The sequence below is a fragment of the Myxocyprinus asiaticus genome, chromosome 38, assembly GCF_019703515.2.
Source record: "Myxocyprinus asiaticus isolate MX2 ecotype Aquarium Trade chromosome 38, UBuf_Myxa_2, whole genome shotgun sequence".
Lineage (NCBI taxonomy): Eukaryota > Metazoa > Chordata > Actinopteri > Cypriniformes > Catostomidae > Myxocyprinus > Myxocyprinus asiaticus.
The window spans coordinates 27,366,913-27,394,062 of record NC_059381.1 but is presented as its reverse complement, the minus strand read 5'-3'; the positions used below and the strand labels follow the sequence as shown (position 1 = coordinate 27,394,062).

Sequence of the window (27,150 nt, the reverse complement as noted above, 5' to 3'; positions counted from 1 at the left end):
TAGAGCCCGGCAATGCGACTTTAAACCTCAGATGTGAGTCCTCCTACTCCTTGAATGATTGAATGATGGGTCTGGTGCTTAAATGTTACTTACTCCCCCATAGGTGGAAACAATAGATCATGTAATAACCTTACCTGATGTGATTACTTGCTGCATTTTATTGAAGAAAAAAAAATACTGTGCTGTTGGAATCCATTAGAATATCTGGCAGACAGAACATTTCGTTTGGTGATGTAGGATAAAGAGAGAGAATACATGTGTTTCTCTTTCTTGAAACCTTTCCCTTTTTATCCCATTTCTCTCTTTCCCATCACAGAATATCTTTCTTCAAATTTTGGCCAATGCTTTGACTCTTGTTGGCAGAACTGACCCAAATAAATGCACTAGAACCAGTCATTTAGGGGGGTTAGGGGGGTGTGGTTAGAACAAACAGAAAAAACATAATGTACAAGTCCCAAGTGTGTTGGTTCCCCTAATTACGTAGTGTTTCTTCATCCTTACTTTCTATTTTCTCCCTCATACTGACCCCCCCCCCCCCTCCCCAGCCCTTATCCTTCTTGTTCAAGACATTTGCTTTTGGGGGATAAAACCCACAGTATGAGAGTGGAGGGGGTATTACAGAGCAGAATGGCCTTGAGTAAGGTACCTCTGCTCTTACATGGATTTCTCCTGCTGGTTCTATATAGACCCTCCCTTCAAGGAGGTAAGGTGTTCCTAAAATTTCAATCTTATTGCATTTCAGGTATACTGCCACCATGGCAGCAACAGCATCCCTCTGTAACTTAATATGAGTTTCTCACTGCTGATGGTTGAAGTCAGGTTGCCGTGAACTGCATAATCCGTATTCTCAGTGTTTTAGATGCAGGTACAAACTGTAAGAATTAAACATAAGCAAGTGATTTTAAAAGTGCTGCACTGTGAGGGAATGCTGTGGTGTGTTGTTGCAAGATAGTTTTATTTATAGCACTTACTGTCAATATAACGGGTCTAATTCCTGCAGGATCTTTAATTCTAAGAAGTTTTTGTGCAGGAAATGCGACTTTGCCAACTATTTTGAGACAAATTGTTAATTAAAATTAGATGGGAAACAAACTTACAATTTATTTTGAATTCTTGTCTGATCATACCTAAGATCTAAGACCTGTAGAATAAAAATTTGTGGAATGATGTTTTTAATCTAATATTAGTGCAACATACAGTATGAGTGAAATATGATGCATATCCATTTGCCGAAAGATTTCAAAAGCGCATAATGTAATTTGGTTTTTAATTTGATTTATAGCATGCAATCATAAATAGCACTATGTGAAAACAGATGGATTTTCATAAACATTGCATATGTTCTGCATAACAGATTTTTTAAAGATTTTAATTCATTTTGAAGTGTTTGTTTCTAGATATTACTTGATTACTTACTTGGCAGCTTTTATTCATGTAAAAAGAAAAAGATCTGAATTGAAGCTCTGGTCCAGATCATTACATCATGCACTAACAACCTACAAGCATTCACCAAAGGAGTTTGTAGAAGGAAGGATTTCAGCTTTCCCATTCAAAGCTCTTAGACAAGGTCACAAATAGGATGTTACTCCCTAAATAATTCACATCCGTTCACTGCTCTCCCCATCCTTCCAAATCTTAAACAACACTGTTTAAGGCAAGAGGAAACGCAATCTTAAACTCATGTCATGTATTTAGTGCTGTGAATTATGTGCAAGACTAGATGTGGAGATTATCTATAACCCCTTTGGTATGTGACATCATTACTGAGTGATGGTAAGAATGGTCTTCATAAACTGGTAATGTGTTGAAGGAGTGAGATCCTAATATATACCATCATACAATACAATCTAATAAAAACTGTGGGGTTGGACAAACTACAATCACAGTGATGTTCAGCATTTCACCAGATTTGATCATCTTTACAGTTTGCACAACACATGTCTCATAAAATATTCTTATTTTACAAGACACCAACAGTATTGTATTCTTTATATTGTTTTCTTCCCTACAGAGCCAAAATGCAGTAACTGAATTGATTTTTCTTAGTTTCAGTGCTGACATAATATTTTTGATTATCTATGTAAATGTGGATAATACAATGGTCTCACTCGGTTTTCTCTGTATCTGTGCATAATTGAGCCAAACCTGTCTCTCACAGGGCAGATCATAGTCTAAGAGACCTGATTTCTGTCATAACTAAATTTTGACAAAATGTGTTGTTACTGCATTTTGCCATTGCCGGGCAGTCTTCATATCTTAGCAAACTCTGCTGTTTGTTAATTTTCTGGCTTTCTTATTAGTTTGCTACATCAAACAAATATATCATAAAAACTAAATGCTTCATTATGTCCTGATCTGGCATCTTGTTCTGCATGGGAATTATTGACACAGCCGATTATTAATATGCTATTTTTCTCTCAGGAGTTTACATACCAGTTGGTGCTGGGGTTGGACCTGGAACTGGTCCAGGAGGTGGACTTGGTGGTGGAATCGGAAGTGTTGGGCCAGGAGTTGGTACTGGAGGAGCTGGAACAGGAATAGGTCTAGGTGCTGGTGGTATTGGAACTGGGCCAGGAACTGGAATTAGACCTGGAACTGGTGGGGGTCTATATTATTCCTTTATCTATTAAATTGAACCATTTAATGTGCAATAGGTGTCCATAGCTTACATGTCAGTGCTTTAGCAACCCTGCCTATGACTTTTAAGTACACAGTAAAGTTACATGTGATCTTTAAATTATTCAGAATTAAATGCATGCCTTTAAGTACATTGAGCTCTAGTTAAGCCACAATGGCATGGTCAGATAACAGTAGCTATACTTCATAATGTAAATAAGTGCACTGCTTTATAAAGTATTGCAATTCTCTCTCTTTCTCTTCATTTTTCTAAGCCGGAGCTGATGGAATTTCTGGTTTTAAACCAGGAAAGACAGGAGGCGAGAGCAACTCCTAACTTTTTTGTTAATTTTTTAACAGTATGGTTCATGGTGCTTTATTTGCCATTGCCATTGATATTGCAAATGCAGTTCTTGTAGTTGACAAAGTCAATGTCACTGCCTTGTTTGCAAGTTCTGAACATTAAATTGTAGTCATTTTGAGTTTGGTGTGAGTAATACAGTATATACTCATCTAATTTGTAATAGGCTATGGAGGTGGTCTTGTAGGCCCTGGGGGACAGGGCACTGGACTGGGTGCTGGAGGTCTTGGACCTGGTGTTCCAGGGGGAATTGAACCTGGTGGTTATGGGGCTGGTCCAGGTGTAGGTGGACTAGGAGTTGGAGGACTAGGTACAACAGGACTTGGTGTTGGAGGATTTGGCACTGGAGGCCTTGGATCAGGTTCCTGAAGTTTTTCTCAACTTTTACTTATAATGGATCTTAAACCAGTGTTGCAGGATCCAAGGAAAAAGAAAAAACAGTAATTTATAGGATGGATTAATTGTAACCAATTTTATCTTTTCACAGGGTCCATTGTCAAGCCACCTAAGACAGGTGTGTTGTGATGCCATGCTAAAATCCTTGATTTTTAATTAGTGGTATTAATAGGGAATGGCAGAGCCATTGCCTTCACATCAAATGAGAAGTTCATTGTGCCATATTACAGGAGCATATGGAGGTCAACCTGGAATTGGACAGGGTGGTACAGGTGTCGGCCCTGGAACTGGCTGGCTTGGAACACCTGGAGTAGTTGGTCCTGCTGGTATTGGTTCAATAAGTCCAGGAGGCACTGGACCTGGTGGCACAGGACCTGTGGGAATAGGACCTGGAGGTGTCAGACCTGGAGTGACTGGTCCTGGTGCTGGTTTTGGAACTGGAGGCCTTGGAACAGGTGATATTAGATATAATGTATTTTTTTTTTTTTTTACCAATAAGCAAACTTAGAGTTCATGAAGAGGAAATGGTTATAATTGCTCCTGAAGAAATCTAAAGACATGAGCCTTTAAACACCAAATAATTTTTTTCATCAATTATCAATGCCTTATTTATCTCATCAAAGCAATATCAAATTGCTTTCAGATCAAATATTATCAAAAAATATGTGTACACTAATGTATTTCAAGAGCAGAATTTATCATTGAGAACATCAGACATCATGCATGCTCCATGATTAAATGCTCAGGCAGCCTTGAACAGATGAATAAACAATGTTGAATGTTTTTTGGGGTCATGATTGTTATGTCGGAGGGAGGCACTTGCTTTTTTTCTCTATCCAGTTTTTTTTATTTTTTTTTTATTTTTTTTTTTACAACCTTAACATTAGAACTGTTCATTTTAGTTTTACATTGTTATTTTTTGGAATTTAACATTTAGAGTTGCATCTTTGGAGCCAATCTAAGACATGAAAACAACTTATTCTTGTACAGGGATTATTCATTATCCATTATTATAACATGGAGTAATAAATAATGGAGTGTATTGTAAAACTCTAATATTTAAAAGATTGTTTTCTATTCATGGTCATCATGATGGATGAAAGACATTACAAACAACATCTCTTTTAAAGAGAAAATACGGCTTTGAATTCATAGTTTTACACTTGTGCTCGTCTTTTAAGGATTTAAAACATTTCAGAAGATTTGACAATGTTTTCATTTAGGGAACATAGTGAGAAATGATGCTCCCTGGTTTTTACGGAATTTATAGGGAACGAACGTTTCAGTACACTGGAATAATTTTATGATTAAGACGGTCCTAGAAATGGCCGACCCCCTGATCAGTGCCCTGACTCCTGAACTAGGGAGCTGATTGAGACACCCTCAAAGTGTATTATTTACAAGAAACATTCATTTGTCCTTTTCTTGAGAGTACACCTCTTTTTCTTTCACCTTATGTTTTTCTATGTCTAGGTGCTGGTAGTAAACCACGTGAGCTGTAGAAATCAGCAGTCATTAAATTGCTCCAATATGCTTGCAATTCTAACAGTGATCAACAACTGCAGACAATAATTTGAGCAAATCAAGTTTTGGCATATTTGAGGCCGACATTAGTCTTGCTTCCCAATAACAGGATATGGGGGTCAAGGTATTCCAGGCACTTTTGGAACTGGAGGTCTTGGTGATGGTCTTGGAGGCCTTGGACTCAGGCCAGGGGGTGCTGGTGGACTTGGAGGTTTAGTCCCCGGTGGTGGAGTTGGAATAAGTCCTGGGACTGCTGTTGGCGTAGGCCCAGGAGTATCTGGACAAGGTAGAGAGAAACTTCACTGTGAATAAGTTTAGCTAGACCTCCTTTAATAGTGATGTTTCTGATAACAGAGTGTTTCATTATTTATTTTCAGGTGTTGGTTGGAAACCTGGAAAGTCAGGTGAGAAACTTTGTACAACTTTCCAAATGACGATTTGGACTATTAAACTACAAAATAAATTAATAAGTGGTTTGCCTGCTAGGATATGGTGGTACAAGTCTAGGCACTGGTCTGGGTACTGGTGGGTTAAGCCCTGCCAGTGTGGGCACAGGCATTGGAGGACTTGGCCCTGGTGGAGTTGGTCCAGGAGGAGCTGGAAGAGGTTAGAAATTAAATAAAACAAGATGTTACTATTTGTATTCAGATTTTTAAACATGCAGTCATAAATACATTGGTTTTTTGTTTAGTTATTTATTCTTTCCCTCTTTCTAGGTCTGGGTGGAAAGCCCCCCAAAACAGGTTAGCAATCCAATCTTTCCACTGTTTTTAAGAATTAAAGATTTAAACTTCATTTAAGAATTTAAGGCAGCTTCATTGTGTATATGTACTATTTGTAGGTTATGGAGGCCTTGGTGGCTATGGCCAAGGGGGTGTCAGCCCTGGAGGTATAGGGCCTGGAGGGGTTGGACCAGGTGGAATTGGACCAGGTGGAGTTGGAACTAGTGGCATTCGACCAGGTGGTATTGGACCTGGTGGAGTTGGACCAGGTGGCATTGGACCTGGTGGAGCTGGAACTAGTGGCACTGGACCTGGTGGCATTGGATCAGGTGTCTTCAGTCCAGGTAAGACATTTAACATTTTATTAGTAGTTGAACTACTGAACAGTTTAGTTGTACTTTGCACAGCACTGCATCAACATGAATTATTTTGCCCTGTCACAGGAGGTAAGGTAAGATCAGCTTTAATGACTGTTCATAAAGATCCCCATGTGTGCCAAAGACCTGGTCTACCCATTGTGGGGGAAATTGTTTTTATGTATTTATTTATTTTAGTAACCATTTAGGAAACTCAGTGACCATTTCTGGTCAAAAATATCTGTACATTAACTTAGATTGTGCTGAAAACAGAGACTGAACAGAGACTTTTCCCAGAACTGAGGGAATGCATCATTTACTCACCCTCGTGCCATATTAGATGTGTATGACTTTCTTTCTTCTGCTGAGCACAAATGAAGATTTTTAGAAGAATATCTCCACTCAGTAGGTGTTCACAATGCAAGTGAATGGGTACCAACATTTTGAAGGGAGGACTGAGTCCAGGGAGTGAATTTCAAGGGGTGACAGAGCTCCACTGCCCCTTTGACCTCCTAGGCTGAGGTGTAATTTCATTTGCATATATTAATTTTTGCTGAGTCTTTTTATCCACAGCATCAACTCAATTTTGTATTTTGATGAATAGCAGTATCTGCGTGATTTTTTGTATTGTTGGTTTATGGTTAAATCCATGTCTTCAGAAGAAATATGATGTTCATCTTTTTTTTTTTTTTTTGCCGATTCACATTCTTCCTACATATCGCCACTTACTGGGTAGGGAGGAGAATTTATTGTAAAAAAAAAATACTTAAATATTGATCTGTTTCTCACTCACACCTATCATATCTCTTCTGAAGATAAGGCTTAAACCACTGGAGTTGTATGGATTACTTTTACACTGCCTTTATGTGCTTTTTGGAGATTCATAATTTTCGTACCCATTCACTTGCATTGTATGGACCTACAATGCTGAGATATACTTCTAAGAATCTTCGTTTGTGTTCAGCAGAAGAAAGAAAGTCATACACATCGGAGATGGCATGAGGGAGAGTAAATAGTGAGAATTTAAATTTTTGGGTGATCTATACCTTTAAGCAATGTCCTTTAATGTTGCTGGATTTCAAAATGTATTTACTTCCAATGGTCAACATTTAGGTTATGTTGGGCCTGGTGGCTCTGGTGGTGCCCCATTGGGAACAGGAAACTTTGGAGCAGGAGATCCAAGGCTTGGTGCTAGTTTACTTGGACCTGGAGGTGCTGGAACAGGCTACCCAACAGGTAACTGCTTTAAACTTCTTTCAGTACTCATGGGTATTAAAAAACACTGCTGTAACAAACACTTGGATAAAATGTCACAATAAGTAAAAAGAAGCAAAACTGTAAATAAGTCTAAAAAATTAATGGAGAATAAGATTCCTTATAATAGGATAAAACTTTAAAATGTAACAAGGAAACTGGACATTTAAGGAATATTAGCTGAAAGTTTTTTAAAATAATTATATTTTGGGGAAGGTGTTAAACAGGAATACTCTTTGCTACTTAAGGAAATTTGTTTTTAGGCTTTGTTGGATATGGTGGCCAAGGAGGTCCTGGTCAGAAACCACCAAAACCAGGTAAAAGTATATTAAAGGACAAGAGTATTAATTAAAAGGACTCCAGCCAAGCACCTTTTGACAATAAATATACTGACACATACTACACATTTCCCTGAATAATTTTGTTTTTATTCACACAAGGAGTTGGAGGACCAGCAGTTGGTGGAATTGGATTTGTTCCTAGTGGTACAGGTGTTGGTCTAGGTGGCACAGGAATTGGTCCAGGTGGGGCAGGAATCGGTCCAGGTGGGGCAGGAATCCATACAGGGGGCACAGGATTCGGTCTAGGTGGTGCAGGAATCAGTCCAGGTGGCACAGGATTCGGTCCTGGTGGTGCAGGTATTGTTCCAGGTGGCACAGGAATCGGACCTGGGGGTGTGGGATTTGGGCCTGGAGGTGGAGGAATCGGACCTGGTGGCACAGGAGTTGGACTTGGAGCAGCAGGGGTGGGGCCTGGAGGAGGTAGGTTCTGAAGAACCTAATTATTATTCTATTGCTTAATGAAATTAGCGTTAATAATAATGTGTCACCTTTATGGGTCCTAGCACCTTTTCTACCTCAAACTGGATTACCAGGAGCTGGAACTGGGACAGGTACTGGTAGCAAACTTGGAAAGACTGGGAAGGCACCAGTGCCAGGTAATTTGTGTCTATAGATAGAGCATGTTAAAACCGTTTTTGACAAATCTTTGACAAGTAAGCATTGATTTATATTCTATCTTGCTGCAATCAATCAACAAGGTATTGGGATTCCTGGGCTATACCAAGGGGGCATTGTTCCTGGACAAGGTGAGAACATCGTTGTGGCTAAAATATTCAACTGCAGTGTTTCAAGATTATTCATATAAATCAACAAAACTATATTTTTGTTTTTATATGAAGGTTTTGGTGGTAGAGGCGTTCTGCCAGGTGTAGCCACAGGATCTCAAACGGGTATGCTTTTGACAGTTTAAGTATAAATATGCAGCAATAAAACTCTTCTTTCAAGGCTCTCTTTCACAATTTTTACATTTATAGGTCAGCTTGGTCAAGGTGCACTTGGAGCCAATGGTAAGATAACAAATAACTGAACGACCAATTCTTTCAATGAGAGGTGTGAAAACTAACTAGGTCTAACTAAATGAGCTGACTTGTCTTTTCTCATGTAGGAGGCCGTGGAGGCTTTGGTCAACAATTACCAGGCATATTTCGTGGATATCCACTAATATTACCTAAGTCTGGAGGTATTCCGTTTTAAGCCGTTCATCTATACTTTGTTATTCAAGTTTAGGATCAACCAGCTCACTGACAGTTATAATCAATCATTGTACTTGGTTTTCTGAAGTCATGGTGCAGCCAATTTACTCATTGTTTAAAAACAGATATATTTGCCATAGGACTAAGAGTTGTGTATTTGTGGTCATTTCTTTTCTTATCTCATTTAAGGTACAAGCTCTGCAAAGTCTCAGGCAAAAGCTGCCAAGTATGGTAAGTCATGGAGATTTTTTTTTTAAAAGACTCATTTAGATGAGAATTTCAAATTGTTTATAGAACATGATTGATATTGCTGACTCTTTCAGGGGCTGGTGGTGTGCCTGGTTTAGGTGGTGGACTTGGAACAGGTGGTGTATCAGGTGTAGGCGGAGTACCAGGTGCAGGTGGAGTACCAGGTGCAGGTGGAGTACCAGGTGCAGGCGGAGTACCGGGCATAGGTGGTGTACCAGGTGCAGGTGTGTTACCTGGCATAGGTGGTGTACCAGGTGCAGGCAGTGTTCCAGGCATAGGTGGTGTACCAGGTGCAGGCAGTGTTCCAGGCATAGGTGGTGTGCCAGGTGCAGGTGGTGTTCCAGGCATAGGTGGTATACCAGGTACTGGAGTCATTCCTGGGTCTGGAGGGGTAACTCCTGGAATCCTATATCCTGGAGCTGGTGGTACTTATCCTGGTGGTAATTAGAAAATTTATTTCAAATTTTAAAGTGAGATATTTATGGATTATCTAAAAAAACAGTGATTTAATGATTGTCTAAATATACAACTTGTTTAAGTTTTAAGTCTTATAATATCCATTCACTGTCTCTCACTAGGAGCTGGGGCAAAAGCTCGGAAGTATGGTAAGAAAACCCAATGATGTATATTATATATAATAACATGGCTGCCAACTATCTTTTTCTTGGGAAAAAATAAATGCATAGAGAAATCAAATCTTATGTCCAAAACCTGTGAATTTCCACTATCATTAAGAAAAAAATACTTTCATGTGAAACAATTTATATTACTAACGTGAAGTTCATCAAATAGCTTCACAAATGTTGCTGTAAAACACACACACACACTCACACACACACACACACACATACACATGTTGGTGCAGCTATCCTTATGAGGACTCTCCACAGACATAATGATTTTTATACTGTACGAACTATAGATTCTATCCCCTAACCCTACCCCTAAACCTAACCCTCACAAAAAACTTTCTGCATTTTTACATTTTCAAAAAAACATCGTTTTGTATGTTTTTTAAGCAATTTGATTTATGGGGACACTAGAAATTACCACATTTATAGCATAATACCCTTGTAATTACCAGTTAGTAACCCCCCAAAAAAGTCCTCGTAAACCTGCCCACACACACACAGGATCATCACATTTTCTGTTTAATTTTTGATTATTTTCCAGCTTCAGTGATAGGAACTGGTGGACCCCTAGGTTCTGGTTTAGGAGCAGGTGGTCTTGGAGGTGGTGGTCTCCCTGGCTCTGGTTTGGGAGTGGGTGGTCTTGGAACTGGTGGACCCCTAGGTTCTAGTTTAGGAGCAGGTGGTCTTGGAGGTGGTGGTCTCCCTGGCTCTGGTTTGGGAGTGGGTGGTCTTGGAACTGGTGGACCCCTAGGTTATGGTTTAGGAGCAGGACCTGGTACTGGAGGTATCTTTCAAAATAAATTATTTTATTAGTTGAAAATTATTTTGTTTTTTGTTTTTGTTTAAAGTGTTAATATCGGCATCAACAGCATAGTGATGCCTACTATTCTTCTTTAATGTTTCAGAATATGCTGCAGCCAAAGCACGAAAATATGGTAACACACTTAAAATTCTAACTTACAATAAGGATATATGTATATGCAAAGGCAAATAAGTATTAATAAATGTACAAATAAATCTAAATATTTTAAGTTTGCACTGTACTCATTTACATACATTTAGATCAGTCTGCAACAGACAAAAGAAAAGCTGGATAGACACATCTGATTGGCTGTTTGTTCAGATCTTCAGTAGTGTCACCACACATGCATATAGCTGTGTCACCACAAGCACTCTTCACATGCATGCCAAATTTCAGTTGTCAGTGTTTGATGCTTTGTACATTTGTTCAGTTTCATATATGCAATGAGTTCTTTCATATATTTAAATGTTTTTTAACATTTAAACATGCCCATAATTTGCACAGTTTTTAAGAAAAATACTATTAATGTATTGTATGCCCTGCAAATATTGTATTGTTTTAAATAATAATAATTGTAATTTGGCTTAACTGTACCCTAATGTGTCTTCTTTACAGATTTGTTTACATTTTTTCATTTTTCATTTTAAGATACTATTGCTCTCATAGAAAGGAAGTTTTCAGTGAATATTAATGTCTTTCCTCTGTAGCTCAGCTTGGAAGTTCTGGTGGGACTTTAGGTACTGGAGGCTTACCTGGTGGAGCAGCCGGTGGTGGGCTAGGTAGACTACCTGGTGGTGGAGTTGGAACTAGTGGGCTACCTGGAGGTGGGATTGGTGGTTTACCTGGTAGAGGAGCTGGTGGACAACCTGGTGGTCTCCCTGGTGGGGGTTCTGGAGGACTCCCTGGCTCTGGAACTGGTATGAGCTGATAATGACATAATGTATCATGTAAATTGTAGTGCTAATTTTGAGGTAATTTTATTAACGGAGTGACTATTGTCACTAGGTGTAAAGGACACCTGCCACAAAGCGTGGCTATTTACTCTCCAGTAGTCTAGTAGAAACACACAAATTGAAGAAAAACATTGCCACTTGTGTTTCTATAGTGGTGTGGGGTGTAACAATGGTAGAACTGTGCTATTTTTGTGCAGACGACCCGGGTTCGATTCCTACTTTTTCCCATCCTGTTTCCTGTATTCACTCTTAATATTTCCTTAAATACTACTCATAATAATAAATTAAAAAGAATAAGAAGTTTGATCTTGCAATGATTTGGTCATGGTGAAGGTAAGGGAGTTGAAAGAAAGGTTTGATCTGGGTCAAATTAACCATGGTTTTACTATAGTGACATAGTGGTAACCATGTTTTTTGCGATAGCCATAGTTTTAATGCCATTAACCATGATGTTACTGCAGTAATAGGGTGTATATATAGTAACCATGTTTAATTTTGTAGTTATTATGATTTTACTACAAAATACCATTGTGATACAGTGGTTACTTAATTTTTGTAAAGGAAGGTTAGGGTTAAGGTTAGGGGTTGGTGTAGGGTGTCTGTGGGGCTCTAAACAAACACAATAAACACCCTGATGTGATGCCCCTATATACTGTATGTTAGTATTTAATTAGGGGTGTAAATAGCATATATCACTATTTGCACTTAGTGAAAATAGCCTCTGTCATTTATTAAATATTGAATTTATTAATAAATTACTGTAATACTTAAAAAAATACTTTGGTGCTTTTCAGGATATGGAGCAGTGGCAAAAGCTCGTAAATATGGTAAGACAACATTTTGCCTTTTAATCCTTGAGTATTCTGCACTGTTAAGGAATGATGAGGCGTTATTACTACAATAGCAGTTGTTGTCCAATACTTTGTTGTAGGTTATTATCTGCAATAATTGTTTTACTTTTCTAGGTCTACTTTTAGGTGCTGGTGTAGGCCCAGGCAGTGGATTAGCTGCAGGTATTCCAGGTGGATTACCAGGAGCTGGTGTGGGACCAGGTGGGGCAGGTGTTGGAGTTGGAGGCTATAGACCAGGAACAGGAGATCTTCCAGGAACTGGAACTGGACTAGGGGGCATTACTGGTTTGGGCTATAGACCAGGAGATGTGCTTGGTGGTGGCTTTGGACCTGGAGGTAAATCAGTATTTTCACTAATTTAACATAAGTCTTAATATTTGTAGCTGTTGGCAAGCTGAATCAAGTTATGCAAAGAAGGCACATTTTCACAGACTAGTACCTTTAAAGGATAAAGAGAAAGGGTTGCTACTTACCCAACCTCATTTGATGGTATACTTGATAGTCCATTCATTGCTGTATGTGCCCCTTTGCAAAGATTTTCCACAATGCAGAATAATTTGTTGTGAGGAACCACAGAGTCACCTATGTTTTTGTATACTTTGTTCTGGCTATCCACTGTAGGTGAGTGTGTCCAGTGGTCACAACTGTCACAACTCAACATTTTATAGCTAGGGTTTCTCTCCTCAAAACTGCATATCAACTTTCTGCTGCAGACAATCTACCATATGATTGATTTACAAGATGGGTTACTCTTCCTGCTGGGATTTTAGGACAGCACCTAGGCTCACAGTCTAGGTAGTATTATCTGTAATAAACCACCAAACATAAGTTATGCATGCACTTATCTATTTGTGCTGTGTCAAAAGAAATTCCTGATGGCTGGGTGCTGGGTGTGCAGGGTCATAAGAATCCCTGTTAGCTTCATTACACCTGGTATTAAGATGCGTCTTGGGTAATCCGATCACATGTGGTCAGGCAAGACATATCACTGTTTACACCTGGTCGCTTCGAGGGAATGGTCTCTGATTTCAAGACGACATACATCAGTCACTATGTAAATGTGTTACTGCATGATATTAGAGCGCAACAAAATCAGAAAAGACAAAGAAAGCGGGAAAAAACTGTGCACTGTTTCTCCCAGATGCAGCTGAAATTTAATCTAAGCACAAACGCAACATTTTGAACAGAATTCTTCATTATTTTATTGGATTACCTGTGTAAGATGAGCTTCAAATGTTTGGGCTTGGCATCTGTGTTTATTTTCTTTTAAAGCCGCTTACAACAGGCAAAGTTTACACTCTTGTTTTAGCAAAGAGGTTGATTGACAGGTGAAGGGTGGTGCTTGCTACACATTCAGGACGGATTAGTGTTTACACCTCATGTGATGTGGTTACATGCGTTTTTGACTACATTTGCACGTGGTTTTTGTGATACGATCACAAAAAGTTTTAGACCCGTTTAGACCTGTATTTAGCACTGACCACTTGTGATCGGATCACCCGAAATGCATCTTAATACCAGGTGTAAACAGGGTCAGAGAAGTGAAGATTTGGAGGTCCATGCTCTGAATCAGATTCAGAATCAGCTTTATTGCCAAGTATGTTTACACATACAAGGAATTTGTCTTGGTGTCTTTGTCTCTGTTGCATCTCTCTGGAATGGTTCCAACTTCCCACAGAGGCACAAGTGGGGCTATAAGCCCAGTAAGATACAAAAGTTACCTGAAGAACAAACCTTACTTTCTCTTTATATGTTCATATTTAAAATGTTTATGTCCCAGTTCAGAGTAAAATCCTAAACCAGAGATCAAAGAGGATGAAATACTCAAGAGTTTCTTCATCTTGATTAGAAGTGGTATAATCTACAATGATTTCTACTGTGAACAGGCTTTTTGGTAAACATAACTGTTTCTGTTTTTGGACCCAATTCTGAGGAATCAATTATTGGGGTTTAAAGTTTTAAAATGAACAACAAAGCACTGCAGCATCATTGAACTAATATTAACCTTTTATATTCTAGGTTACGCTGGGGCCAAAGCTCGCAAATATGGTAGGGGAAAGTAAAATAATTCTGATTTTCAATTCTATTTTAAAATACAGTAAATGGCATCCTATGCATAATTTTTTTCAAAATGTGTTTCAAAAAGGTGCTCTTGGTGGAGCCGTTGGAACAGGATTGACTGGAGGATTAGGAAGCACACTTGGTATTGGAGCAGTGCCAGGTGTTGGAGCAGGTGGAGGAATTGGACCTGGAGGGGGACCAGTCGGTGGTTATGGACCAGGAGGTGTACCTGTTGGTGGCTATGGACCAGGAGGTGTACCTAGTGCAGGATATGGACCAGGCTCTGGAGGCATGCTGACAAACATACCATTCCAATTTAGGCTTTTCACTTATGACATTATCTGTTCATTTCCACATCTAAATTTATTCATTGTATCTCACTTTGAATGCAGCATATCCAGGTGGACCTAAAGCTCTAAAATATGGTAGGATTTTGTAAACTGGTATTTGCCATTGTGGTTGTTGCTATAATTTTGAATCTGCCGTTATAATTTTTTTTCTTTTTTTAATCTGTGTGTAGGTCCCGGTACAAGTGGAGGGACTCCAGGACTTGGTCTGCAGGGTAGGGTAGGAACAGGCCCAATTCCAGGATTTGGAACAGGATCTGGGCCAGTTGGTGGTTATGGTCCAGGGACTGCAGGAGGTGCTGAAATTTATTATAAAGTTTCCTAAAAAATGTCATTTTTGCCTTGCTATGAAAAAAGGACAGTGTCTAAACCCATGCATATTTTGACAGGTGTAGCAAGTGGTTCACCTGGTTCTGGGGGAGTCTTAGGAGCAGGAGGTGTATCAGGAACTGGAACAGGAGTGGGAGCAGTCCCTGGAGGTATGTGAACCAATTTTAGACAATCTAACATTCAGTATTTTTATTTTTTTTTTTAAATAATACTCTTCAAATTTCAATTTAAACATTGTCATCTTTTTTACTGGCCAAATTTCATGCTTGCTTGAATGTTGAATTTGAATACAAAATTTCTGAAAAACACCACCTTACATTTATTTCTCTTTCAGTTGGAGGAGGTCCTGGGACTGGATCTGGACTTGGAGGAGTTCCAGGTGGAGTGCCGGGTGCTGGATATGGGGGGTATGGAGGTAAATATTAAAAAAAACTTGTCTGTAGATTGTACAATACCTATCACAAAATTGTTCTACAATACATCACTTGATGTACCTGCTGGTTTGTTATGCTTCAATTGAAAGGTTATTGGGGTGCACAGAAACCACCTAAATATGGTAAACCACTTTTGATACCTTAGAGACTATAATTAAAATGTCATGTACATCCAGGTCAAGATTTAACCTCATGAATCTGCATAAACAGGACAGCCAGGTGGTGGGGTTGGAAGCGTGCTAGTTGGGTCAGTACCAGGAACTGGTGTAACTGGAGCCACAGGAACTGGAATTGGAACTGGTGGGTGATTACTGGTAAAACAGGGCTAAACTAAATACGAGTTGATAGATACAGACAAGAATTTGCTAACATGTTCATGTAGTGTAATAATCCATGTCTCCAATTCTCATTTTAAATCCAGGGGTTCCAGGTATCACAGGAGGTGTGCTTGGAGGAACAGCAATTCCAGGTAGTGCAGTTGCCAATGGCGTAGATCGTGCAGCAAGTTCTAAACCTGGAGTTGATGGGGGTAATGCAGTTTATTTGTTCTTGATAACTGTTAACATGCTTGTGTTTACTTTCTGTAATGGTGTAGTAACTGTCAGTCTTACCTGTAACCTGTTCAGTCGCAGTGACTGGCAGCCCTGGTGGTGGAACTGGAGAAGGTCAAGGTAAGTTAGTTTTATATATAACTATATATAACTATATATATATATATATATATATATATATATATATATATATATATATATATATATATATATAGGTCCTATAGGTTGCCATGGAAATGTGCAAATTAGTATACACTGGAGGGACATTATCACCAATGGTCTGAGCATTCTTTTGTTTGTGAACAGATCGGATGGAATAAACATCAGCCATTACATTGTCTCATCGTAAGCACCTTTTAAATGGAATGTGCCACGATAGGTAGGCATACGTCGAGCAGTAACAAAGCTAAACGTTAACATAAGTGTCTGAACATATTTAGCTTAGCCTGGTCTACCTGTAGCTGTAGGTGGTTCAGATTATTAAGGGCAGCCACCACAGGATCTAGCATGCAGGTGACAATGGGGAAGCATTCCGCATGTCATCATACTCCAACTTGAAGTGCTTTTCTAAACTGAAAAGCAACCAGGTCTGATGCCCCAACACACAATGTTGACAATGGGGATATATATATATATATATATATATATATATATATATATATATAAAAAAGTTTTGCCTAGAATTCGCAGAAATGTACTCTTGGCATTTTCTTAACCAACTTCTTGAGATATCACCCTGGGATGCTTTTTAAACAGTATTGAAGGAGTTCCCATCTATGTTGGGCACTTAGTGGCTGCTTTTCTTAATTATTCGGTCCAAGTCATCCATTTCAAAACCTTTTTTTTTTTTTTTATAAATAAAAGTGTAGTTTTGTAATTAAATAAATTATGTTGGCACAATTATATTTTTGTCTACAAAACTAATTTTAAACATTTAAGCATATGCCTTCAGATCAAAAGATTTTTAAAATCATAAGAAACATTTCAGGCAAGTGACACCAAACTTTTGAATGGTAGTGTAGGTACTCACAGCGTTGGGAGGGTTACTTTTGAAATGTATTCCACTATAGATTACAGAATACATGCTGTAAAATGTAATTTGTAATGTATTCCGTTAGATTACTCAAGGTCGGTTAGGGTTAGGGTTACTTCTTCAGCACTGGTAGATTTTTTCACTTCTTTTGACTATAAAAAGGGTTAGGGTTAGGTTAGGTCTGCTCGTATGAATGTAACACATAAGAAAGTGTTTCACTGCTGTTCAAATGCACTTTGATCGCATCATTTATATGTATAAATGTTTTCCATCTGAAAGGACTAAATATTAAATGAAACAGATGACAATAAAATGCAAAGTAATCTCTTCAGTAATCTAAATACTTTTTGAATGTAACTATTTTAAATACCAATGATTTAAATTGTAACTGTAGTGGAATACAGTTACTTTAAATACGTAATCCCATTACATGTATCCTGTTACTCTTCAACCCTGTATACTCAGTGGCAAGAAAAAGTATGTAAACCCTTTGGTATTAGCCAGTTTTCTGCATTGATTGGTCATAAGATGTGATCTCATCTTCATCAAAGTCACAAGTATAGACAAACACAATGTGCTTAAGCTGTTAATTTAACACACAAACAATCATAATCTTTCATGTCTTTATTGAACACATCTCATTAAACATTTACAGTGCTGTGGAAATAGTAAGTGAATCCTTGGATTAATAACTGGTTGATCCTTCTTTGGCAGCAATAACCTCAGCCAACCAAGCATTTCCGGTAGCTGTGGATTAGACCTGCACAACTTTCAAAAGGAATTTGGACCATTATTCCTTACAGAACTGCTTCAGCTCAGCCATAGACCTTATTCACAGCAACGGCATCTTTGATTTTTGACGGGAATGACAATGAGGTTGTGAAAGATAGACGTAAAGTCTCTTCAATGGGTTGTACTCCAGTTTGGAGTGTTTTTGGATCAATCCGTGGACAAAACAATGAAAAAACAAATTTTCAAGAACATTCAGTTGACAAAAAAACTCCAGACAACATGAGTTATGGAAAATCAGATGTTATCTAGGCACTTTTTACAGATTTATTCCATGCGTACAATTGAAGAGATGTAAGTTTATCCCTCATAGCCTCGTCGTGATTCTATTGCCACTCCAAAAGGTGGATTTTATTTTTGTGGAGCCATTCTGTAGTGGATTTACTTCAGTGTTTAGGGTGATTGTCCTGTTGCATCACTTAATTTTTACTGAGTTTCAGCTGGCGCACAGCTACCCTGACATTATCCTGTAGAATATCTTGATGAACTTGGGAATTAATTTTTCCCTTGATGATGGCAAGTGGTCCAGGCCCCGAAGCAGCCAAGTAGCCCCAAATCATGATGGTCCCACCACCGTACTTCACCGTTGGGATGATGCTTTCATGTTGGTATGCGATGCCCTTTTTTACACCATTCGTAGTGTGGGTGTTTTTCCCAAATAATTCAACCTTAGTTTCGTCAGTCCAAAAAAAATTTTTTTCCCAGTATTGTTATGGAGTGTCAAGGTGGTCTTTGGCAAACTTCAGGTGCAGAGCAATGTTTTTGTTGGAAAGCAGTGGCTTCCTTTGTGGTGTCCTGCCATGGACACCATGCCTGTTTAATGTTTTCTGTATAGTAGACTCATGAACAGAGATATTAACCAGTTCCAATGATTCCTTGAAATCTTTAGCTGTCACTCTAGGGTTCTTTTACCTCATTGAGCATTCTGCGGTGTGCCCTTTAAGTTATCTTGGCTGGACGGCCATTTATAGGGAGAGTAGCCATAGTACTAAATCATCTCCATTTATAGAAAGTTTGTCTTAGTGTTGACAGATGAATATCTAAACTATTTGGGATAGCTTTGTAACCCTTTCCAGTTATATGAAAAGCAACAATTGTTGATCGTAGGTCTTCTGAGATCTCATTTTTGCGAAGCATGGTCCATGTCAGCAGATACTTCTTGTGAATCGCAAACTCAAAATGTTTGAGTGCTTTTTATAAGTCAAAGTAGCTATAACCCACATCTCCAATCTCATTACATTAATTGGATGCCAAGTTTGCCAACTCCTGACTCTAATTATGTTGAAATCATTATGATGGCAGGGCTATTCAACTTCATAGACAAGTGGGCCAGATGGAAAAAATCTCTGGGGCATGCGGGCCAAGCCAATATATTTTGTTAACATAAAGCTTTTCAGATATTGTGTTATAAAACCTATAATATTTGTTCACTCTATAAATAAAACATTGAGAGTTTTTTCTTTCTAGCAGGAAAAAAAAAAGTGCTTTAAAATTGGAGTAAATTAGTTTGATCCTAAAATTTTATTGAACAATAAGAGTGAAGTTTGTTATAGACGCATTGATTTAAACATTTGACTTTTCAAATGGAAAATCAAATTTCTTGACCAAATTAATGAATAGAACTTTTCTGTTTCTCCGGACACATGCTTGTTAGTCATCCATGATTTTAGAACTCTTCCCATTTTGTCAAAATTATGGATTATTTTTAGCGCAACCTCTGAAAGCGTCTAAAAATGTGGCGCTTCTCCACAAGACATTGTAAAAACACAGAGACCTAGTGCGACATCTGTCACGCAGAAGTTTACACATGAAAACAATTGAAAATCAGCGCGATCAGACACAAAATGCGTTTGGTGTGAACAGCCCCTAAGAAAACTGACAACCTCACGTGAGCCACTGAAAATTTCAAACGGGCCGAATTTTGCCCACAGGCCACCAGTTCAATACGCCTGGCATAGGGGTTCACATACTTTTTCCAGCCTACACTGTGAAGGTTTGAATGATATGTATTCAATATATACAAGAACAATACAATAACGTTTGTGTTATTAGTTAAAACAGATTGTGTTTGTTCATTATTGCAACTTAGATAAAGATCAAACCAGATTTTAAGACAAATTTATTTATAAATGCAGTTCATTCAAAAGGGTTTGCATAGTTTTTCTTGCGACTGTATATATACAGTCTATATATATATATATATATATATATATATATATATATATATATATATATATATATATATAATATTAAATATATAATATTAAATATATGAACTTAATATATAATATAAAAAATAGCTGAGTTGTTAGTTTATTCCTCCATAGTAATTTCAATAATTTTCTGAACACACAGGTGGAACAAAAGCTCCAAAGGTTAGGTGGCAGCGCAATATTAAAAAAAAAATCTGTGACTTTAAAGTAGTCAAGTTTGTACAGTAATGTAAAGTACTGTAATCCCTGAATAAATCCAATAAAATTTAACTAACTGTATTGTTACTACAGTAAATTGTAACTAAAAAAACTTTTGTACAAATGTCCAGGTAATACAAATTTGCTGGTGAAGCAGTCAAAGTTTGTGGTGTACATTATACAAATAAATTGGACAAAGGCATAAAAAGGTGCACACAGTAATTTTTTCCTAATTTAAAAAGTTTTACTTCTAAAGAAATTAATTGTCATTTTGAAACCAATGTCTAAAATCATGACCACTCACATGAAATGAAGACTTTAGTCAGTAACCTTATAAAAGCTCTTTTATTCTATATGTAGAGGGTCGGCACATGGGAGCTGCCATGTTAGAATCACATGATCAGCCGAATAATACTCGCTTAATCTCAGTAACCACCCTATTATTGGACACTTTCACTCTTGGATTCAATTAATCATGGCTGGCTGTGAATAGTGAATTTCTACAATGGCATCTGAAACTGAAAACTATTGATTTTAAATTATTCTGCATCCACACCGCTAGGTGTCAGTGCAAGTCCAAGACAACGTGAACAAAAACTTACTGAGTGCACTTTTAAAATTGAGTCTTTCACAAGAACAGTAATTTTACATTTGCCAGTCTGTAGTAACTGTTCAAGACCCTGCACATTTGTGTTAAATCTTCTTCAGATTTGAAAGTCATGTAACGTTGTCTACTTTTATTGTGTCCTTTAGCCAACGTAAACTTCTGCATCTGTGATAAAACATTTGTTGTTTTAACATTTAAAGAAAAAGTGACCAGGCATTTCCACCTTTTAGCAGTTTGTTTTATTTTATGATCGTTTTAACTTAACAGAATCTGGAGGGCCAATAGAGGGATCAGGTGTGTCCATTGGAGGTGGCCCTGGTGAAGGTATGACCAAGTCAAGCTATTAAATGATTAATGAGGTATTTCACTTTTTAAGTTGTGGGAACTGAGTGGTAATTACTATTTTTATTATTATTATTATTATTGATTTATTTATTTTTATTATTTGCTTTATTCTTTTTCAGGTGTTACTGTTGGGCCAACTGATGGTGATGGACTTGGTGGAGTTACTGGGACCGGAATACCCATCTTAGCTGGAGCAAAACCAGGTACACATATGCTGATCTCTACGCTCATAGAAAATATGTCAAATATGCAATACAGCCATTAAAAGCTCACCAGCTTGATTGTGGTTCTTCAGGCACAATTACTGGCCAACTGCACTATTCACTGAGTGCAGGTTGGTCACACTGCTGAAGTATCATATGTTTTAGTTTGATTAGGCCATAGCTTCATCTTTCTAGCATGGCTTATCTTTCCCCATAACATCACACTTTCATTTTCTTTACCACTGAACAGATAAGGGAGGAGATTTGAAGGTGCTTGAATTAAGGTGTCAGGTGCTGCTTAACATCAATCTCTCAAATTCACACTTTCTGTTTTACACTGCCTATCCATTGTCTTTAAATGTACTTACACTGCCAACTGTGAGAAGGTTATGCTTACAAATGTGTCTTTATAGGACAAATGGTTTAAAAGCTGAAAGTTATTTGTAGAATGAAACTGATATTATTGCACCATAATACAGCAAATGCATCAGATGGTAAGATTACTGGGTCACAGATTTGTTGTCAACAGGAAGAACAAATCCAATAATTGCTTGTTCTCATAGACTCAAATACTCTTGCTGTATTGTGTATGTTCCAAATGATTTATAATGACTTATAGAGTGTTGAAATGTGCATTTTGCAAAGCTGCAGTACATATGAACTTAACTATTAAATGATTGATCATATTTCTGTTCATGTTTTAGGAGTGCCTGGATCAACTCCAGGTATGTTTCTGATTTTTATTACTACACGTTGATGAGGTTTTCTTTTTTTTTTTTTTTTTTTTTGCTTGCTTGCTTGTTTGCTTGCAACATCAAATAATAATAATAATTATTATTATTATTATTATAAAAACAAAAAACAAAAAAACAATACAAGACCACACAATATAAGAGAAATATGTGCAGGAGAGATTTGAAATCTAGTTAAGCTTATATGAATTCTTGTCAATTACATGCATGCACTGCAAGTTAGAACAGTACAAAAACAAAAAATAAATGAAATATTCAGAAAAACAACATAAACTAAACAAAAGTAGCCTAATTCAGAAAGTGTGAGTGCATGAGACATTATATGATGATGTTTAGAGAGTAGATACATTAATCAGGGTTGCCCTCCGTCTTTGTTTAAAATTGCTTATAGATGTTGATATTTTGGCAATATAAAAGTATATAACATAAAAGTATGTATTCCAGAATAATGAAAGGCAACAGAATTGGATTAGGGCATTTTGCCATAAATGAGACATGGGCAAATTAAGCTGTGATACAAAGTTAAGATGCACCACTGATGAACAAAGACACTTATTTTTCTTGTAATACCAACTGAACATGTTAAAATGTATAAAATTACTATGTATTAATGCTAATTAAGTGGCAATGTTAAAATGGTTTGTAAAAGAGTGAGAAAGTTGTTAGTTACTTGAATTCACAATCTCATCTTTTCAGCTGGAACAGGAGTGCCACGACCAGCAAGTTATATTTTCCTTTCACAACATCAGAAAATGTCTGCTGAAAATGCACGTTTGATTACTAAGCTCAAAATGATTTTCTTAGTTCTTTCTATTGCTGGCTTTGTTCATCCCAGTGTTTATTTATTTATATATTTATTTTATCTTTAAGTATTTCCAATTCATTTGAATTATTTCCTTACATCGTATTCAAAACGTGCAATCGACACCCTGTAATTAATCTAATATAGATAATTATGAGTTTAGATTTACACTATTTAAGCTTTGGACAGACAGCTTGTTTTGCAGCTCCCTCTTGAGGTGAGAAGAGTCCCATGTATGCTGATGTAGTAAACCTAGATTATAACTTAGTGACTTTTTTCCCCATGCACACTACATTTTTTTTTTTTTAAATGAAGAAATCTTTTAGAATGAAATTCAAATACATATCTTTATTGTAGCCGTACACATTCAGAGAGAATCTCAAGTAGATTTTGTGTTTAAGAGCTTGTGTTTACAGATGGTGTTGGTCCAGGTTAGCCAGAAAGCTAAATGTATTTGAAATCAATTATAAATTCTTAAGAATTAAATATGTTTTGCTTAGGTGGAATTGGTGATAGTAGTACACTACCCGGGGCCAAACCACTAAAACCCCCAGGTAATTCATACTTTTCCCATTACTATAACTGTCTCAATATATTCAAATAAGCAGGTGCTTTTAATATGTAAGTACAGTGCTACTGATCCATTTTTTTTTTTATTAAAATTTTAATAACCCCGGATGCTTTATATTTTATTTATTTTATTGTAGGCATTGGAGGTGTTGCCATTGCTGGACGTGGAGATACTCCAGGTACTATTGAAGGAGGACTTGGTGGTGCTACTGGAGGACCAGGAGGAGTGGGTGGAGTTCCAGGAGGAGTGGGTGGAGTTCCAGGAGGAGTAGGTGGAGTTCCAGGAGGAGTGGGTGGAGTTCCAGGAGGAGTAGGTGGAGTTCCAGGAGGAGTGGGTGGAGTTCCAGGAGGAGTAGGTGGGGTTCCAGGAGGAGTGGGTGGAGTTCCAGGAGGAGTAGGTGGAGTTCCAGGAGGAGTGGGTGGAGTTCCAGGAGGAGTAGGTGGAGTTCCAGGAGGAGTGGGTGGGGTTCCAGGAGGAGTAGGTGGGGTTCCAGGAGGAGTGGGTAGGAGTTCCAGGAGGAGTTGGTGGAGTTCCAGGAGGAGTGGGTGGAGTTCCAGAAGGAGTTAAACCCCCTAAAGGTTATTTGCAATAAAAATCCTGACTCTGTAAAATTTACTTTGTACTTATGTACTTTTGTAGCTTTCTCTGTGAATATGTGTGAAAATGAGGAATGTAGTAAAAATATTAAAATCAATTTTCTTCTAATAGTTTATGGCAGTGCTGGTGGAACAGGAACTCTAGGTGTTGGAGGAGTGGGTGGAGCTGGTCCAGCTGGAGTGGGTGGAGCTGGACTTCTGCCTGAAGGTGGTGGTCTGCTACCAGGAGGTATAGGCACAGGAGTTGGAGCAGGCACAGGTTTTGGAGCACAGAAACCAGGCAAAAGTAATTAAAGCATTGATTAGCTCAAGAGACATTTTATTATGCAGTGCTTATTACATTTAAACATAATTTAATTTTTAAAAGAAATAAATGTAAACTTAACATAGTTTCTGAAGCACAACTGGTAGGGAATGGCACTAGCAATGCCCAAGACATGGGTTCTATGAACAGGGAACTCACATACTGATAAAATGTATACATTGAATGCACTGTAATTTGCTGTGGATAATAGTGTTTGTCAAATGCATTAATGAAAACTTAGATTATTTAAAGTGCACTAAAATAACTTTAGATATAACAAAGTCAACAAATTGTAAACTTTAAACAGCTTAATATTTATAAATAGACTATGATTAGCTTGTGTATAAGGATTTATAAATCCTTTGTAGGTTATGGTGGAGCTGGAAGTTTAGGAGCTGGTGGGATCCTGCCAGGGACTGGTAATTTTCTTCAGTTACTCTCTTCTCAAAGAACAAACAGAAAACAAATAGATAATTATCCTGTCTGATGACTGTTGTTCTCCGGTTTTTTTCCAGTATATTCTTATTTTACACACCAGTAAATATAATTCTGGTTTTCTAATCTTAGAGGAGTATCTGCTCATCTTTTATAGGTCTCAGATTCCCAAGTGGGGCTGCAGTGGGCAGCAAACAAGGAAAAGGTATCAGACAATATTCTTGCTATTCCACTATTCTTACAATGAAAAAGCAAGAAATCTTGTTTTAAAATAACGTCTTTATCACTTTTGTGTAAGTTTATGGGGCCGCTGGCACACTTGGTGGGCTTGGAGGCCCAGGCAGATATGGAGCAGGACCTGGTGGCTATGGGGGTGGACCAGGTGGATACGGTGGAGGCGCAGGTGGATACAGTGGAGGCCCTGGTGGATACGGTGGAGGCCCAGGTGGTGCTGGTGGACTTGGAGGGACCGGATTTGGTGGTGAGTTTCTGATGTGTTTACAAATGCTCAGTTTCCTTCATAACTTCACATATAGTAATGTTCCATATTTTATTTTTTTACAATATAAACTTTTAAACAGCTAATTTTTATAATGTATAATGTTTAAATATTTTTTTAAGGGCTTGGTTATGGTCCTGACACAATAAAGCCACCTAAAAGTATGTACAATAATTTCAGTCAGCACTTGCAATAAACATTAAAATAGCCAAACCTGTGTAGGCTAGAAACAACTTATAATAATAAACCTTTGGTTTATGTTGTTGTGTTATCAGGCTATGGAGGAGCTGGAACACTGGGTGGGGCTGGAAGAGGAAGTATTGGTGGAGGTTTAGGAGTAGGACCAGGAAGTACTGGTGGAGGTCCTGGAGGCATTGGTGGTGGTCTGGGAGTTGGAACAGGAGTTGTTGGGGGAGGTCCTGGAGGAGTTGGAGGACTGGGTGGACAAGGTGCAGGTATGACATAATTTAATATACATCAAGCAAAAATCTGACAATATTGCAATGCAATTTGATTATACAATTTCCTGGAAAACATTTTTGGTTAGATGACAGGTAATTATAAATGACAAGAAAGCGATGCCAAAATACATTAAATGATTATGCATATCCATCTTCACATAAAATGCATTAACTGATTGTAATGTTTGCAGAGATGAGAGATGAGAAGAACATCATCTAACTGCAGCATTTAATTTTAACTAAAAAAACTAAAAATAAACTCAAACACTACAGCCATGAATGGACAAGAACTGACAAAGACACAGAGAACATGGGGTATTAAATACACAAAGACTAACAGGGTTAAAGGTATTGTTCACCCAAAAATGTAAATTCTTTTATTTACTCACCCTCATGCCATCCCAGATGTGTAGGTCTTTCTTTCTTCTGCTGAGCACAAACAAAGATTTTTTGAAGAATACCTCAGCTCTATATATCCATACAATGCAAGTGAATGGTGATCAGGCCTTTGAAGCTCCAAAAAAGAGATAGATGCAGCATAAATGTAATCTTTAAGACTCCAGTGAAGTAATCAATGTCTTCTGAAGTGATCAAATCAGTTTTGGGTGAGAACAGACCAATATGTAACTCCTTTTTCATTGTACATCTTGCCCTTGCAGTCTTTAGGCATAATTATGATTTCAAGCTCGATTACACTTCCTAGTGCTTGACACATGCGCAGAGTGCTAGATGGTGCTAGGAAATTTATGTCTTAATTATATTTACCATGAAAAAATAATCAGTTTGTGTTGGAAAATGGCAGAGATACAGTACAAATTCTGAATTTGACAGATTATTTACAAAAATTGAAACATTGTGGAATACTACTTTACTGACATAATTTGAGATAATGATGAACATGATATTAATGTATTTGACATGTTGCATGTATTGTAGGGTATGGAGGTGTAGGTCAAGCTGGAGGTGTAGGAAGTCTTGGAGGAGTCGGTGGGGGTCCAGGAGGTCTAGGAGGAGGTCCTGGAAGCCCAGTAGGAACGGGTGGAGGTAAACTATTGTGGATTATTACCTTTGTATTCAACATTGTCACTTAAACTGAATTATATTTCACACTAGATGGAAATTACATTTAAAGTTTGAATCAAAAGGTCTTCATTTTTATATATTTTGGCTGTTCTCAGGTCTCAGGTACCCAGGGGGAGCAGGAACAGGGAAACCTGGTAAATCAGGTATATTAATTTACTCAGTGTTGTGCATGATTTTTGTCAAAATCTGTCTCATCAACTGAATGAGTACTTGTAATATGCCTCCTTATGCTGTGAGGTTGCTTGGATGAATTATACTTATTTCCTTTTTGATTTAATCTGTGTCC

At 37.8% G+C, this 27,150-nt stretch overlaps 2 protein-coding genes across 2 annotated transcripts in view; both read left to right on the top strand.

The window, feature by feature from the left end:
* Window positions 1–627: 627 nt before the first annotated feature.
* Window positions 628–24,337, top strand: LOC127428775 (elastin-like). The gene is made up of 38 exons (XM_051677373.1): window positions 628–703; window positions 2,422–2,598; window positions 3,144–3,338; window positions 3,465–3,491; window positions 3,604–3,828; window positions 4,847–4,864; window positions 5,007–5,108; window positions 7,838–7,990; window positions 8,074–8,166; window positions 8,269–8,316; window positions 8,410–8,460; window positions 8,545–8,577; window positions 8,676–8,750; window positions 8,953–8,994; window positions 9,087–9,452; window positions 9,591–9,617; window positions 10,186–10,428; window positions 10,550–10,579; window positions 11,154–11,363; window positions 12,194–12,226; window positions 12,365–12,586; window positions 14,270–14,299; window positions 14,397–14,600; window positions 14,704–14,736; window positions 14,832–14,954; window positions 15,048–15,137; window positions 15,323–15,403; window positions 15,512–15,544; window positions 15,633–15,722; window positions 15,844–15,951; window positions 16,049–16,093; window positions 21,081–21,137; window positions 21,278–21,361; window positions 22,066–22,086; window positions 23,416–23,469; window positions 23,623–23,883; window positions 23,926–24,064; window positions 24,195–24,337. Exons 1-37 carry the CDS (start codon window positions 628–630, stop codon window positions 24,051–24,053), a joined length of 3,888 nt encoding a protein of 1,295 aa, XP_051533333.1. The 3' UTR covers window positions 24,054–24,064; window positions 24,195–24,337.
* Window positions 24,140–27,150, top strand: part of LOC127428774 (spidroin-1-like) — a 15,438-nt gene continuing 12,427 nt past the window's right edge. Inside the window, exons 1-8 of the mRNA XM_051677372.1 lie at window positions 24,140–24,368; window positions 24,755–24,805; window positions 24,979–25,026; window positions 25,120–25,302; window positions 25,443–25,481; window positions 25,596–25,775; window positions 26,718–26,825; window positions 26,960–27,007. Coding sequence (XP_051533332.1) covers window positions 24,140–24,368; window positions 24,755–24,805; window positions 24,979–25,026; window positions 25,120–25,302; window positions 25,443–25,481; window positions 25,596–25,775; window positions 26,718–26,825; window positions 26,960–27,007 — 886 coding nt within the window. The remainder of the gene's footprint in view (window positions 24,369–24,754; window positions 24,806–24,978; window positions 25,027–25,119; window positions 25,303–25,442; window positions 25,482–25,595; window positions 25,776–26,717; window positions 26,826–26,959; window positions 27,008–27,150) is intronic.